Below are 14,927 nucleotides of genomic sequence, written 5' to 3'. Positions count from 1 at the left end.
CCTCTCTGAGCTCTGTGACTTTCAAACAGGAGATGTCAAAGCTGTCACTTCAAACAGAGGCTCTGGCCCACATGAGCCCTTTCATGCTTGACATCTGGGGCATGACAAAGGTCCCTCACTTCACAAAGCTCTCTTAAAGGGTTTCGTATCACCAGTTTAGAATTTAACAAAGAATTACATTGTAGGTTATCAAGTGATTTTATTTTTTAGACATTTAGGCTATGTATACAGGAACTATTCGTTTTATTACCATGCGACTTCCGGGGTCCCTGGGGGTTTAATGCAGCCTTTTTGGGGAGGGAAACCGCAGTCTAACAATTTATTTCATTTAGTTGCATTCAGGTACCTTTCACTAGCTACTCAAGGCCAACTATTGCAGCCCCCAGGTAACATTACCATACTCAGGAGAGCATCGGTCAGTCTGGGGTAAAACTAAAAATCTATGCCGATGACAAATCCCACGTGGCTCTGCAGAGATAAATAAAGCCAAACTAGATTCTTCCTCTGCTCCTCTGTTGCCTGGTGAGCGTGAACGCGCCTTGCTCCAAGCGCTGCTGATGAGAGAGGGAGAGAAAGCTGTCGTGCGCGCGCCGGCCTGTGTGGTGGTGGTGTCGGTGTCGGTGTTGGTGGTGGTGTATGTGGGAGCAGGAGGAGAGACTCTGCAGTGTCTTGGCAGCTGCATTAGTGCATCTCCCACCGTCCGCGATGCCTTCACGGCCAATGCCTGCCTCCTCCGCGTGCACTTGACAGAAGATAACCGACATGAACTCGTCGGGAAACTGAGCTGGACGTCCACACTATCTGCTCGGTATATATTTATGCCCCGGAGACAGTCCGGAGCGCTTCATTCACGCACCGAAACCCCGTGTCGAGAATTGTTAATGGAAAATGGCGATAGGAAGAGGGTCTTGCAGCATCGTCTGCTTGGTATCTATCCAGATTATCTTGATTTTCAGCGCATCGTGGCCTGGAGCGGCGGGTCTCACGTTCCCGCAGCAATACACGTAAGTAACGGCTTCCCTGATTGAAAGCATAGCGGGGCTCAGATGAGAGACAAGTTTGGACTCTGGTGTCCATAGACACTTCAGTCTGCCGGGTTTATTTTCTGCTCTTATGTAATTTTTGACAGTGTTGGCGATTGCATCAATGTAAAGCCTGTGTATTTTAAGCTCAGTGCTCTGTAAGGTGTAGTCCACGGTGTTGCTGGGCATGCATATGGATAGTTATACATCACATTTCAGTGTCTTTATCCACCAGAAGATCTGAATAATGTTTTCCAAATCAAGTTGCCCTTTCTACCAGATTACATTTGCAGCATTTGGACAATAACTCAGCCTCTTCATTACCATATGATGAGTGCCAACCTTTATTTCTGTATCATCAAAGCAATGAAAGCTGTGGATTTGTACCTGGAAAGAGACGTCTGTTTCTTTCTTGTAAAATAACTTTATTTACGTCAGGAGGAAATCTGTTTAAATTGTTAAGGCTGGAGAGGGAAGTTCATTGTTTTGCTTTTACTTGAAAGCAAAGCCAGTGAAGTTAAAGGTGACAGTTGACATTAAGTCTTTGCTGTTGTAAAAGGTTTTTTTCAGCCTTCCTCCTGCTGTTTTTCTCCACTAGTATACCAGATGTTTTCTTGGAAGCCTGCATGGAAATATCTGGTACACTAGTGGAGAAAAACAGCAGGGGGAAGGCTGAAAAAACCTTTTACAACAGCAAAGTTGTAAAAATGTCTTAATTCACTCTCAAACCTGTCTTGCAGCCTCTTGACAAAACAGTACTATCTTATCGTAGGACTGCATGTTCAGTAGTTGTACTAATAAGGCTGCCCTGTCACACAGAAGAAGAAATGTGTGATTTTACTGTGAATTCCCACCGAGTGTGACAAAAGAATTCTCATTTTCTCTCCATCTGAATCGATTCCGTGCTTACTTGTTTAATTCCTGACCTTTAACCCGTTACTGTTAAGTACAGCTGGCACTTAACTCGAGACTCCAGTTATCTGGGCCCGTCTCCAGGCTCTGCAATCAGGCGGCTCTGGAGGGAGGAACAGGCCAGATGGTCCACTCATCTTCGGGGCACACAGTGAGGGATTTCTGTCCAATCACAACTGGAGAGCCGAGGTGTATTTACCAATTAGGAAAGGGGTCTATAAATCAGGGAGTGTGCGCATATGTGTGTGTGTTTATGATGAATTGGGTTATTTCAAGTAGGGTATAGCTGCTGCCTTCTCCTCCTCCTCCTCTCCTCCTCCTCCTCTTATTTTTCTGCTGAGTGCTCTGAAACAGCCACACAGCCCCCTGCCCTGGGTCTCTTCATGTAAGCTAAATGAAGCAGAATCGCTACGCTGAAGAACAGCATCTCATTCCAATTAAGAATTAATACTGCAGCAGCCAGGATTTATTCCCCCCGCCCTTTTCTCTCCCGCCCCTCCTGTACTGACTCTGTCTGTGTCTTTGCTCTCTATATGTGAAGATAGATAGATAGATAGATAGATAGATAGATTGATTTGCTGTACAAATACATATTGGACAATGTTGCATCGATTGCATTCAAAACATTGGGATTTTTGAAGTCTTTATATGGAGGCTGTAGTTTGCATCCTGCAGCCTTCATGTCTTTCGGTTTAGGTTAAGCTTTGGGAACAGTTATAATGCTGCAGCGACGATATTTTCACTAGTGGTTAATCTGTCAATTATGGTTTTGTTTCATAAATCTTTTCATTCCTGAGCCAGACACCATGAGTAGAAAAGTGCAGCAAAGATTTACAGTAACAAAACAACATGTAAAGTGCAGAGAGTGTGGAGTTTTGACAGGGAAGGGGAGATAACTGTTGATGCTGATCGAGCATCAGTCGAATCCATCCGAGTCTGTCATGCTCTTAAGTTCTCTGTCAGTGGAGCAGGAGAGCCTAGTGTCTGTGTTTTTGACAAACTTTAAGTATTTTTACATCTGCACAGCAGTAACACAGAAGAAAAGAAGCACTCTGTTCTTCTAGTTCATGTTTTATCAAATGCTTTTCATTAATATTCAGTCTGCTTAAATCTGCTACTTTCAGCTTCCAAAGGAAGGCATGAAAGCAGAACCACAGGATTCATCATTAAGTAGAAAAAAAAAGAAGCTCATCACAAGTTCTCCGAGCCCCAGGGGAAACTCTGCAAATGCTTTTTTTGTTAACTCAAGGACCACAACCCAAAGATAATCAATTTACAGTCATCTGAAGCAGAACATACTCACATAATGGAATTTATAACTGAGATAAAAGATTCATTGAGTTATTTGGTAAATCTAATCTTTGGGCCTTTTGCCTTTATTGGGCAGTGGATGGAGTCGGAAATGAGTGAAGGGAGATTGGGGATGACATGCAACAAATGGCCGAGGGTCGAGCTGAACCCAGGGTTGCTGCATCGAGGGGTGTGCCTCTATACATGGGGCGCATGCCTTAACCGCTGAGCTAAACTGGCGCCCCAAGATTCATTAAGATTTCACCTGTTGTTCATTGACTTACTGCATTTCTGTTGTAATCATTTGTTTCAGAATGACTTATTATGCTTGAGTATAAAAAAGTCACATGGTTAAAGCCAGCATTGACTTTTTTGTGTACTAAATTTGATCGCAATCAGCCCTGTAGTTGTTCGGATATTTCACCCTTGACCAAAGTGCTGACAGGCCGACACTGGCATCCTTAAATCTACGCCGCTTTCATTGTAAAGTATGTACATCTTATAGCAGTGTGTCTCCTGCAAAACATGTATTTAATATTACAAATGTAATATATATTGATTTAATTTTAAAAGACCATGGGGCTGCATTGATGAGTAGATTGACCCTGTATGATACTTAGATAGAGTACGTACATAATTACATAGCGCTGTAACCGTCTCCTCTATCTGCTTATCGTGCTCCACCCCTCGCTCTCCTGCTCCGCCCTCTCCACCTCTGGCTCTCTCTGCTGTAAGTGAATGTGGGTCACATCACGCAGTCCTTCCCTCCATCTCCTCTCAGGGGCGTGTGAATAAAGCAGGTAACAGAGAAGAGGCACAAGTGCAGCGTGCTGCTCAGCTGCTTCAGCGCAGCGCTGCGATACAGGGTTCTCTGACGTCCCACAGGGCAGGAGAGAGGAGAGGAAATGGAGCACACAGTGAAAAACTTCGGACGGAGCCTCAGCTGCACTGACTCACACAGACGGAGCTGATCTGCAGCTCTGTGGGCTTCAGTCATATAACAAACCTGATTTATTCACAGTGTAAGATTTTGACACTTTACAAGAGCATCTTGAATCAGTTGTGAGGCTCAAACTTGTTGACTTTTAGTCTTTGAAATATGTAGTGTGATTGTTATGAATTTAGAATAGTTCAGTTATTCTCTGTATAAATTAATTATATATCTAACGTACATTTGTGACTTAATCGTCGTGCAATGTGTACAAACAGTGCTTAAGACTGAAAAACATTATGAGCATGGCAACTTGTAATCAAACACAACCTGAATGTTCACAAGACGGAACCTTTAAGTTTTTAATGCAAGATGGATCCTCTCTGGTTGCTTTTTCATAAATGGTAAATGGACTGCACTTATATAGCGCTTCTCTAGTCTCACGACCACTCAAAGCACTTTAACACTACATGTCACACTCACCCTTTCACACGCATTCATACACTGATGGCAGAGGCTGCTGCGTTAAGAGATCAATCATCACATTCACACAACCTGTCATTGGGAGCAATTTGGGGTTCAGTGTGGTTGCCCAACTACGACATGTAGACTGAGGGAGCTGGGGATTGAAAGACGACCAACTCTTCCGCTGAGCCACAGCTGCCCTGTGAGTCAAATGCACTCCAAAATGTAATGGTTTCTTCCTTTGCTCATGCTCTACATTTCCAAAAAGGTTCAAAGACAGTAGTTGTTCCATAATCCTGCTGACAAACAGGTGACCCAGAACGAAAACATAGCTTCCCTGGACGGATGTTACTAATATTGTTAAACAGTCCTTTTTCAAGGACTATCTGTGACACTGACATTTCATAGATAGAAGAGAAAATGCAAGAGAGACAAGAATTGAGTTCCATAAGAGGTCCCCCAAAGGCTCCTTTACACTGCTTGATTTTTGGATACTTTAAAGGAAAATTGACCATCATGAGAGAAACAAGCTAAAATCCTGTGGTCATCAATCCAAAACGGTAATCTTAGATCACACGCTCACTCTCGGCTGCTTGTGATGACGTCAGAAATGTAGGATCAAATTCCTTCAATGTGACCTCCATGCTTTAAACTACATCTAGAAACTAAAAAATCCAAATATGACATAAAACGACACACTGCTCAATAAAACAATTGAAGCCCTATTTATGTATATAGTTGAATAAAATGGATTTACTCTCCCTTTTCAAAACAAGAGAGCGGTGTAGATTGATGCTGTGAGAGGATGATGTGTCTCTGCTCACGTATGTTATTAAAGATTTAAATCACATCTCAACATTTCACGAGACATTAATTGCATTTGACAAGCCTCTAAATTGTTATCAGACAGATGAAACAGAAAGTGACAAATATTTTATGAGCTCCATCTCGTACAGCGCGACTTAATGAACTGCTGTTATACCGCAGTATAAAATGGGTTTTAACCTGCTGTGAGGAGATTTCACTGCATAGAAACAGCTTCAATTTAACACTGAAGCTTCTATATGACCCACTAAATCACGACGATCATGAAACATTCAAGACTGGATATTTCAACGTAGCTATTCTTTACCAAGCGGTTCGACACACAGACCCACATGTTTACATTTTCCCGGGCAAGGTTTCACAGTGACTTGTACGTCAGCCAGATAAAAGGAAGATTTTACCATGCACGCATGTAAAGGGCGGGATCAGCAAAATGATACAACAGCATACAGTTAACGAAAGAAATGGATAGTGAGAAAAGGCAAAACACGCAAGTCAAGCTTGCCCTTTGCGAGACACAGCTGTGTACAGTACATAGTGGTCAGTGTGGACATTTCTTTAATACAACTGACTCATAATATTTATGTTGAGAAAAGAAATGCTTTGCTATCTATATCATAGTTAGCAGTTAGCGTAAAATGCCACGTTAGCTGAGATGCCCCTCGTTGTTTTCTGGATATGAATCCATTCTTAAATGTTAGCTCTGTAGCATTAGCTCGTGCTAATTTATTATGAAGCTAAAGCCTCCTGACAACGCTCAACACCTGCTGTACAAAAACATCATCAACGAATCAGACAAAAATCCTGCAATAAAAACAAACTGCGGTCCACTTTTAACACCTGCGGCGGTCATGACTTAGCTCAAGGACAAAGCTAATCTGGGTGTAAACAGGCTAATAGCAGCCCAGCAACGATTTCCGGTGATGTGTTTGCAGAGGTGGTTGCATAATTTTCGCACTAAATGTCCAAGCAGATAAACGGCATGTTAACAGCCCATATCAATAAAGTTCATAGAAATTTAAATGAAATACATAAATTAGTTAGAATGATATTGTGGATTTGGGTTTAAAGAGACTAACTTCAATCCAACTTTTAGCAACCAAATCTGTTAGCTGTAGGCTAAACGAGAAACGGTACTAAAACAAAGTTAACATAGTTTCACCGTTGTCATGTTAACTTTTTTTATCATTCAAAGCTATAAATAGATACATTTACATCCCAAAACATCTTTCAAACAGCCGTGTTTCATTAAGGACAATTGTGTCAAAAGAGTACAGCTAGCTAACTAATTTTCAGCTAACTAAAGATCCGCTGCTTGAAAGAGGGAAACGCTACAAACACCCCTTTAACAATCATTCAGCTGAAATGATTTACTATTTGACATGTTTGTGTATTTCATTAATCATGCGCACTCCATGTACGTTTTTGTTAACTTACATTTGCAAGTCTTTTATTTTTAGAAAATATTATGAGGTAGTTTTTATTTGACATTATTCTTATTCTTATGTTATATACTGTATATTTTATTTCAGCCAAACCTATAAGAAATGTGTGAGTCACAAGATGCTGACTCACCATGTGTAATGTTTTATATTTGGAAATCTCTGTAGCAAGAAAAAAACTGCTCACTTATCATTTTCATGAATATTTTCATTTCATCAGCCCAGGTGCTCTCGGTTTCAGAGCTGCAGTAATCACATTAAAAACACCGCCCTGTGATAAATGTCTAGAAAATCAAACCTAATGACAACCGGAACATGTTTTTAAAGGGTTTATTGAAAATTACATATTTTTCATATGGCTGCTGCCTTCACGGCTGCTGCTGTTTTTCCAGGCAGTGCTTGCCTTTTCTTTTGGGCTGCCTCAGCTGCCTCGAGCTGAAAATAATTTCACTTTTAAATTGTGCCGTGCTTGTCAGACACTCTTTGCGAAGCATTCAGTCATATCTTAAATGGGCCTTTAGAGTGAAAGTATTGATGTGGCTGCAGTAAAAAAAGAATACCTCACATCTAAGTTTTCCACACTGTTTACTTTGGCGGTACGTGTCTATCATTAAACCCTTTTTAGGTTTGTCCATTAATCAAGCAGTCAAAAAGTCTCTCCCCTGTGTTCAGCTCATTATAAAATCAAAAAGACCGACAGAAATAACAATCAAAAGTTTGGTCCTCACTTTGAACCCTGTCTCTCTGTAATGTGGACTGTAGAGTCGAGATTTGTGTCTCGTCCAACACAAGAAACAAGCCCAACCAGACTTTAATCTGCGATGTTGTCTCGTAACTCTGCTGTTAGCCGTCTGACTGATAATGAATCGACTCTCTGGGCTCTTACAGGATTCTGGGCGATTTTCTGGGTACCAAGATTTATTTCCTGGTTCAAACTAATTAGGTAGAAAGCTCACATAAGTGTTTCTCCTGGACAAAGTCTTCTCTGATCCATTTGTCCGGGCTGAACAGCGATGAAGGTCTAACCAGTGAAGTGAGGGACATGTGAATCTCTAAGGCTGCTTTCATTTACAGATCAGGCTTTCATTCAGGGTCTCTTTAGGAGGGGTAGTAAACAGGGAGTCTAAAGCAGAAATACTACAGTATATAGTATTTACTACAATCTTTAGTCTTTTAAATGATATTTTTCATCCTCCCTGTGGCTATAAGCAGACGCTTCAACATGCCATTGAAGCACTGAACATGAAAGACACCAGCTCTCATGCTTGTTCTGACAGGCCTTGTAGGATTGGTTCTGCTGCTTTGAAACTGCTGTTTGGGATGAGATTATGATGTTTACTACAGAGAACACATTTGGAAAGACACACATAGCACATACTGTACATGTTGGGGTGCTGACGCTGTGTGCTGCAGTGTGAAATGAGTGTTGCCATTAAGTTTAGCTGAAGTAGGTTAGCAGACGAGCTGCAAGCCTGTTAGCAGAACGCTAACAGCAAAAGCAGTCATGATTATAAATGTGTTGGAAAAATCAGCGAGACTGAACATTGTTAATTTATTTCAACACAATACAACATCCTCTCCTGCTGTCCGTAGTAACAGAGGCGAAACGGCGTCAGTGTAAACGGCGCAGCTGGCAGGGTGGAACAGCGCCGTGTATGTGTTGTTGAAGCACGTGCTGTTTTTTAACAGCTCGCACACGTTTTTGCTTCAGCAACGCCAGAATCCTATGCAAACACACACTGGGGCTGCTTTACGCCGGCTTTGCTTGGTCCAATGTAAAATGGCAAAGGCAGCATTCATACGGCGATGTGGCCGAACCGAAGTGTAAAAAGGGCTGAAGCCTGCTGATATCTTTCCAGCTTCATTCCACTGAAACTTAGCTCGAAACCTAGCTAGAGAGCTATTTTCTTTAGCCTGACTGCCAGCTTTGGCCAGGCTGCTAGCTGTTAACTAGCCAACTAGCTAACCAGTGATAAATGGTCGTGAAATGATGTAGAACATCAGAAACGGTGAAGCTACTGGATAAAGTGTCACGTTAACTGATCAAGAAAAACTTTGATAACCGAGTCTCTTGACAGTTTGGTTAAATATTTGATAGTCGGCCGCACTGTTGAACCCCCTTTTTGATAAAGGTAGATCACATATACATATATAAGTGGTTAATATTATGAATTCACTTTTTATGAGCAGTATAACTCTGTGAAGACAGTTGTATTAGGTATTCTGTGGCTCTGAAGGGAGCTCTCCAAAGTGTGAGAAAATCACCTCGATGATGCCATGGAGATGTCATCAGGGTGAACTTTAAATCTTTGATATTTTAAACAGGAGGAGTTAAAACCTGGGCTGTCAAGTTTGAAAGATGTGGGAAGCGAGGCTCTGATGAAAGATGTTGCTAGGGTGCATTCTGGGATGGGAAAGAGACCCAGTAGGTTATTTCCCCAGAATATCAAGGGCCTCTGCTGCTTTAATTTAGAGCAGCCTTTAATCCATACTTTTTTTTTTAACTTTCTACAGTTTCAAAGTGAAATGATATAAAACATGTAATATGATCAGATACATAAAACATAAAACAGTTCGATGTTTGCTTTTTCTCTGTGAAAGATACAATGCAGAAAAACACAATGATTTAAACATGTTTGTGTCGCCTCCGTGAGCTGGACCATAATTTAATGATCCTAAAGCCTCCATCTGTTTGCTTTTTCCCATTGCCATGTTTAATTGTAGAAAATATATTAATTGAAGCAGTCTTTTTATCACTTCTCGATTAAATAATCTACAGACATGAAGCTGCTTCCGCTCTCAAATTGACTGTGTCGATCACTCAGCTCTCATATTCATAACCGGAGATCCCTGTGACACATCACTGTATTCTGCATTACAAAGTTGTTCGGTCCTCTCAGGCACAGAGGCGAGATAAGCACTTGTATCTTTTTATCTATAAATCCCTTGCTGGACATTCGCCATCCTATAACATCCATTCTGAACTGGACCACTGGACCCTCCAGAACTGGCTCTACTAACAGTCTAATGCTTCAGTGCTCGGGTTTACTCTAAAGGTCGACAATCTTATTATTCTTGGACAAATCAAGGCGATCCATTTTCACCTCATTGTGCAATTGTTTCCACTTGAGTATTGTCTTCTGTTGTTGTTTTGATTGTGTCGTTTTCTCGACATCATTGCAAATGAGGGAAACCTCAGTGATTTTCCAGGCTTAAATAAAGGTTTGAATTGAATTAAACTGAACTCCACCTCGTCCGCGGTGCTGCCAAAGTCCAGGCGAGTCTGAAAGCTTGTTCCTCAGCAGACGCAGCCGTCTGGTTCTTGACAGTTTTCCGATTTTCTGATAAAATAAGTTCTGCAGTCTTGTCAAAACAGGAGAAAAACTTCCACTACAAAATTTCTGCTTTCCTGACATTTCAAGGATACAGCTGGCCTCTGAAGACTCGAGCTCGAGTTTGTTTCATGCTGCCTCTCTGCTTGATGTCTTTTCTGTTAGCTTATGGTCTAAAAATAATAGAATGATAGAGTCCATGCACATGAAGCAAAGCCGGTCTCATTTTCTAGATATGTTCCTTTTCAGTGTGTGTCCCAAATCAAAATAGACCTTCTGTGAATATGCTCAAAAAGCCTCTTTCTTCCTCCTCCTCCTCTTCTACTTGTAGTAATAGAAGACCTTTATTTGCTGGTGCATCTTCACTTCCTTGTACTTTCTGTCAGGATGGTGTCTGTGTGGGCTGAGATGGATTAAACTACTGAAACCACATGTGCTTGTACGGCGCTGCTGGTTCTGATGTTTCTGGTGAGCAGCCAGTGGTGGATGTGAGTTCTCTGTTAACAGAGATATCAATATGAAGAGCAGCGTACTCAATGAGAGAAACAGTTGCTGCTCCTCTCAAATATTTATTAAACTTTAATTTGAAGAGCCCAGAGGTTGTTAAATGACGCAGCCCTTGAGCCACATGTGAACCTCTCCTTCACTGAATTGCCCCTTAACTCCCACATCACGCTGGCTGTTTTGTTTATCCCGCCTCATTAGTCGCTCTATTTTTGGCCCTCTGCAAGAAATTCCATTTGCATCCAGGTATCCTGACTGCCACAGGGGGTTTAAAAGCTATTTACGTACTTATAGAATAACGCTGCAGCAGTCTGTGTGTTTTCCTGTGCTTTGGAAAATCTCCTCTCGCAGAATTATGACGATGAGTCAACAAAGCTGATTACCTGTCATTACTCACATTCACACGCGGCTCTCTCACTCAGGTGTTGTCTGACGCTTCTTTTTCTATCTCTGTTGCCATTCAGTGAGAGTTGGACGCGCTGAATTGTAGTGAGATACATTTTTGTCTTGAAAAGATGTTGATAAAGATATCTTCAGACGTCACCACTGCTTTTGTCGTCCTTCAAATTACCGTTCCACTACTTTGTCAAATGTTTGTGTTCACCCTGCTCCGGCTGTATTATGTGCGTTTGTTGTGACGTTGACGCATATTTTTCTGCATTTAGTTTAAGAAGAAATCCTCAGTTATCACAGTGTGGTCGCCTTTTTAAGATATTTTGTTTTAGCTGGAAATGAAGCACTTCATACTTTGCCTTTTAATCCACACACAGGTAACTGAGAGCCTTATTGTTGCATGACTGCTGTCTTTGAAACACACACACAAACACACACACACTCGAGTATCTGTTTCTTTGTTTGTGCTGTGTGACAGTCAGCCTGTGATGTCTCTCCGCAGGATAATGCACTGGGCCCGGCGCATCGAGCAGGAGATTGACAGAGTGTTTCAGCACATCACAGGAGCTCAGCAGTTGAAAGGGGTGAGTGTGTGTCTCTCTTTTTATAGTGTACATGTCTTACTCATCGCCGGGCTGCATTAATTCAATAAAAAGATGCACCGAGCAGAGAGCTCAGTGTGCACAAACGCTGTTAATCTATTAAGTTTAAGAGCTAGAGCTAAGTAGGTGCAGAGAAAAAAGAAAGCAATTACAGTCTGATTTTAGAGTTACATGATTTTCTGCAGAGAAATTTTCATCCAATAACTTGATGTTTTTGTTTTCCCCCGGAGTGACATAAAAGTCTCTCTAATAACTTGTATCTTCATCAGTTTCCAGAGCACACTGTGTTTTTTAGATGTCCGAGCCAAGTATTTTTTGGCACGTTGTGTCCTGTTTGCAGTAATTATCCTGCACACATTGTACGATTCCCTCAAAACAACAGAGTCGCCTGAACGCACCCTGAACACGCCTACAGCGCCTTCATTTGGAATATCTTGTGTTTTGTTTCAGGAAGTCACGGGCTTAACGACACCTACATTGATGATCATGTGATGCCTTCTTTTGTTTGTGCTATTGTTTTCATATTTGATGCATTTTTACATCTGCACACATTTAACATGAATGGATGTCCGCAGAAGCCTGGTTTCTAAACTGTCACACCCTGTAAATGAGAAACTTGGTTTCTTTATGAAGGACAAATGGCCTGTTTTTGTTTTGGGCCTTTGATGCCTTTATTTATAGAGAGGACAGTGGAAAGTGTTGGAAACAGGGGAAGAGAGTGGGGATGACACATGGCAAAGGACTGAGGGTGGGAGTTGAACCCGGGCCCACTGCAGCAAGGACTATAGCATCTGTACACGGGCTGCTGAGCTAAACCGACGGCCAAATGGTCCGAATTCAGTTCATCAGTTATTTTCAAAAAGAATATTCCTTTTGTAAAAAGTTGCTTCAGTTAAATTTGTCGCTAATGAGGTCTGTGGATCATCCAGAGTAACAGGAACATTTAAAAAGGTGTCTGTGTGGAACTTTTCTAAAGCATAAGACTCGTTATATTTCCTTACATTTCATTAGCAGCTCATTTCATGAAAAGAGCCGCACTAAACTTGTGTCTTTCCATCTCAATACTTTACAATGTCCCCGTCAGTGGCTCCATTTGTTCCTACTGAAGGTTTAAACCTTTAGAAATGGATCCCTGATCCATATTTTCAGGGGTTTACTAAAACCGCTGGGTGTCGTAGTTTTTAGCAAACGTAACTCAAACAGGAGTGAATGTTTTTGGTTTCAACCACAGATTTGGCTCATCAGTATTCACAGACTGTGTATGTGGGATTGACTGATAAACTGATAAACTACAGTACCCATGTTCATTGTTCACTGTAATGATGGAGCATTTCACACAGTGCAACACTGCAACACTGTGTTGTATCTTTGATATTTTAAGGACGATTGAGGTCTGACATTATTTGTTAGTAGAATCATTTCACTGATTTATACTTTCATGGGATTTGTTGACAGTGGGCTAAATTTAGAATAGAACTACATTTATAGTTATTAAAGTCCTCAATTTATTTAATCCACAGTATAAAGCTTCACAGAGCTGTATTGATCTTTGTGGAGGATCAGGAGCCGGCTCTGAAAACTGGAGTGTGAGCATCATCTGTTTGTAAAGGTCTGATTTCCTGTTTCCTCCTGACTCCTCACAGTGATCTGGTTTCAGCATTTTACCTGCTGTGTGTAAAACTCTGTTATTGATTTCTCGACATGCTGGCTGTAACAGGTGGCTGATAGTACAAGGTTGTCCCTGAAAAAGCAAATGCCAAAAACCAGGACCAGAGATCATCTGTAGGGGGCAAGAGAGGCCTGCTCTGTGAGGATGTGTGGGGGCGTTCCTCAGCAGAGAGCAGCCGCTCGTGTCCTCTCTGTTTGTGTCACAGCGGAGCAGATGGTCAGCCTGCAGCCAGCACAAATGCTCTGATGTGACACTCACTTGTTCATTCCCCTCCACATTAATCCCTCCGTGCTCCTGAAACGCTCTGGATCTGTTCAAGAAATTGCTTCACTCTGTGTGTAAAGCTCAGCTCAATCTGCTCTGGTCGAGGAAACACGTGTAATTCATAAGAAACGTCATTTTTAATCCTTTTGACGGCCATTGTGGTAAAACCCTGCTCGACGATACAGGTCTGCTTTTCATGGTGCTTTTTTTCTTTGAAATTCCAAAGAACGGAGACATTTTATTAATAAAAGAAGCTAACATGATTAGCTAGAGGTTAAAGGAAATCTGTAATGTGGGGGCTAAGAAACATCCTTTAAGATGCCCTAAACTAGCTGTGAAAGTAACAGGACAAACAGCAATGTTAGCTTCTCTGTGAGGCTTTCACAATGCTAACATGTAATACAAGTGATATACACGAAGTACAGCTGTGGTTGAAGGAAAAAGCCGTTAGCCTGCTAACACATGATGTGCTGTACCTCTGAGCTATGCTGTTGTTTTCCTGTGACAGAGCGGAGACGCCAAAATAGGAAGTGGCAACGAGCACTGAACTCAAGAGTTAAATTATTTTAGATTTGATCTTGCTTTCTGCTGAGCTTATTATAGATTATTTTTGGGCCTTTTATGCCTTTTATTTATAGAGAAGACAATGGATAGTGTTGGAAACAGGGGAAGGGAGAATGGGGCTGGGAGAAACCAGGGCCGCCGATTTAACCGCCGAGGACAAGCGTGTGCAAGCCGGGAATGTACGGAAAAACAAACAACTTTTCAGTGTCCATGAATTCTATAACAGAACATCAAAAACATACATGATGCACAAAATGATCTGTGACTGAAACTGTTGTTGTTTAGAAACATGGAGAAAAGATTACTGACCTATGATGTAAACTAGTGCTAATCTTGACCAGCGCTACGCTCCGTGGCCGACCTCGCGGTGAGTCAAGAGTCAGTTTCTTCTCATGTGAAAGCAGCTTTAGTTTTGTGGGTATTTGTTCATAAACCAGACACTTAAATCTCCAATGAGCAACTTTCGGTTTGTGTTGATTTTGGCGACCCCTGTGGACAAAGTGGTGCCTCTCATCTCTTTGCTGATTTCGTGTTTTTAACCAAAAAATCTGCTTTCTTTTAACATTCAGACATCACTCACTGTGAATCTTTAAAAGGCCGATTAGGCAGCGTGAAGTTAATCACCTCGTCTGAGACCTTCCCCCCGGCAGTGGTTTCAGGCCTTAAAAATAACTATAAAGATATAATGAGTCTTGTCACTGATGGTCTGAAC

At 41.6% G+C, this 14,927-nt stretch overlaps 1 protein-coding gene across 1 annotated transcript in view; it reads left to right on the top strand.

Moving 5' to 3' along the window:
• The first annotated feature begins 663 nt into the window (after positions 1-663).
• Positions 664-14,927, top strand: part of cacna2d2b (calcium channel, voltage-dependent, alpha 2/delta subunit 2b) — a 37,792-nt gene continuing 23,528 nt past the window's right edge. The window contains 2 exon segments of the mRNA XM_069678761.1: positions 664-1,004; positions 11,619-11,700. Of these exon segments, the coding sequence (XP_069534862.1) occupies positions 889-1,004; positions 11,619-11,700 (198 nt within the window). The 5' untranslated portion in view covers positions 664-888.

Source organism: Semicossyphus pulcher, unplaced genomic scaffold (genome assembly GCF_022749685.1).
Source record: "Semicossyphus pulcher isolate SPU_LCO1_2020_fin unplaced genomic scaffold, fSemPul1.0.p SCAF_3, whole genome shotgun sequence".
Lineage (NCBI taxonomy): Eukaryota > Metazoa > Chordata > Actinopteri > Labriformes > Labridae > Semicossyphus > Semicossyphus pulcher.
Note: the sequence above shows the minus strand (reverse complement) of the source record. Positions and strands in the feature narration are given on the sequence as shown.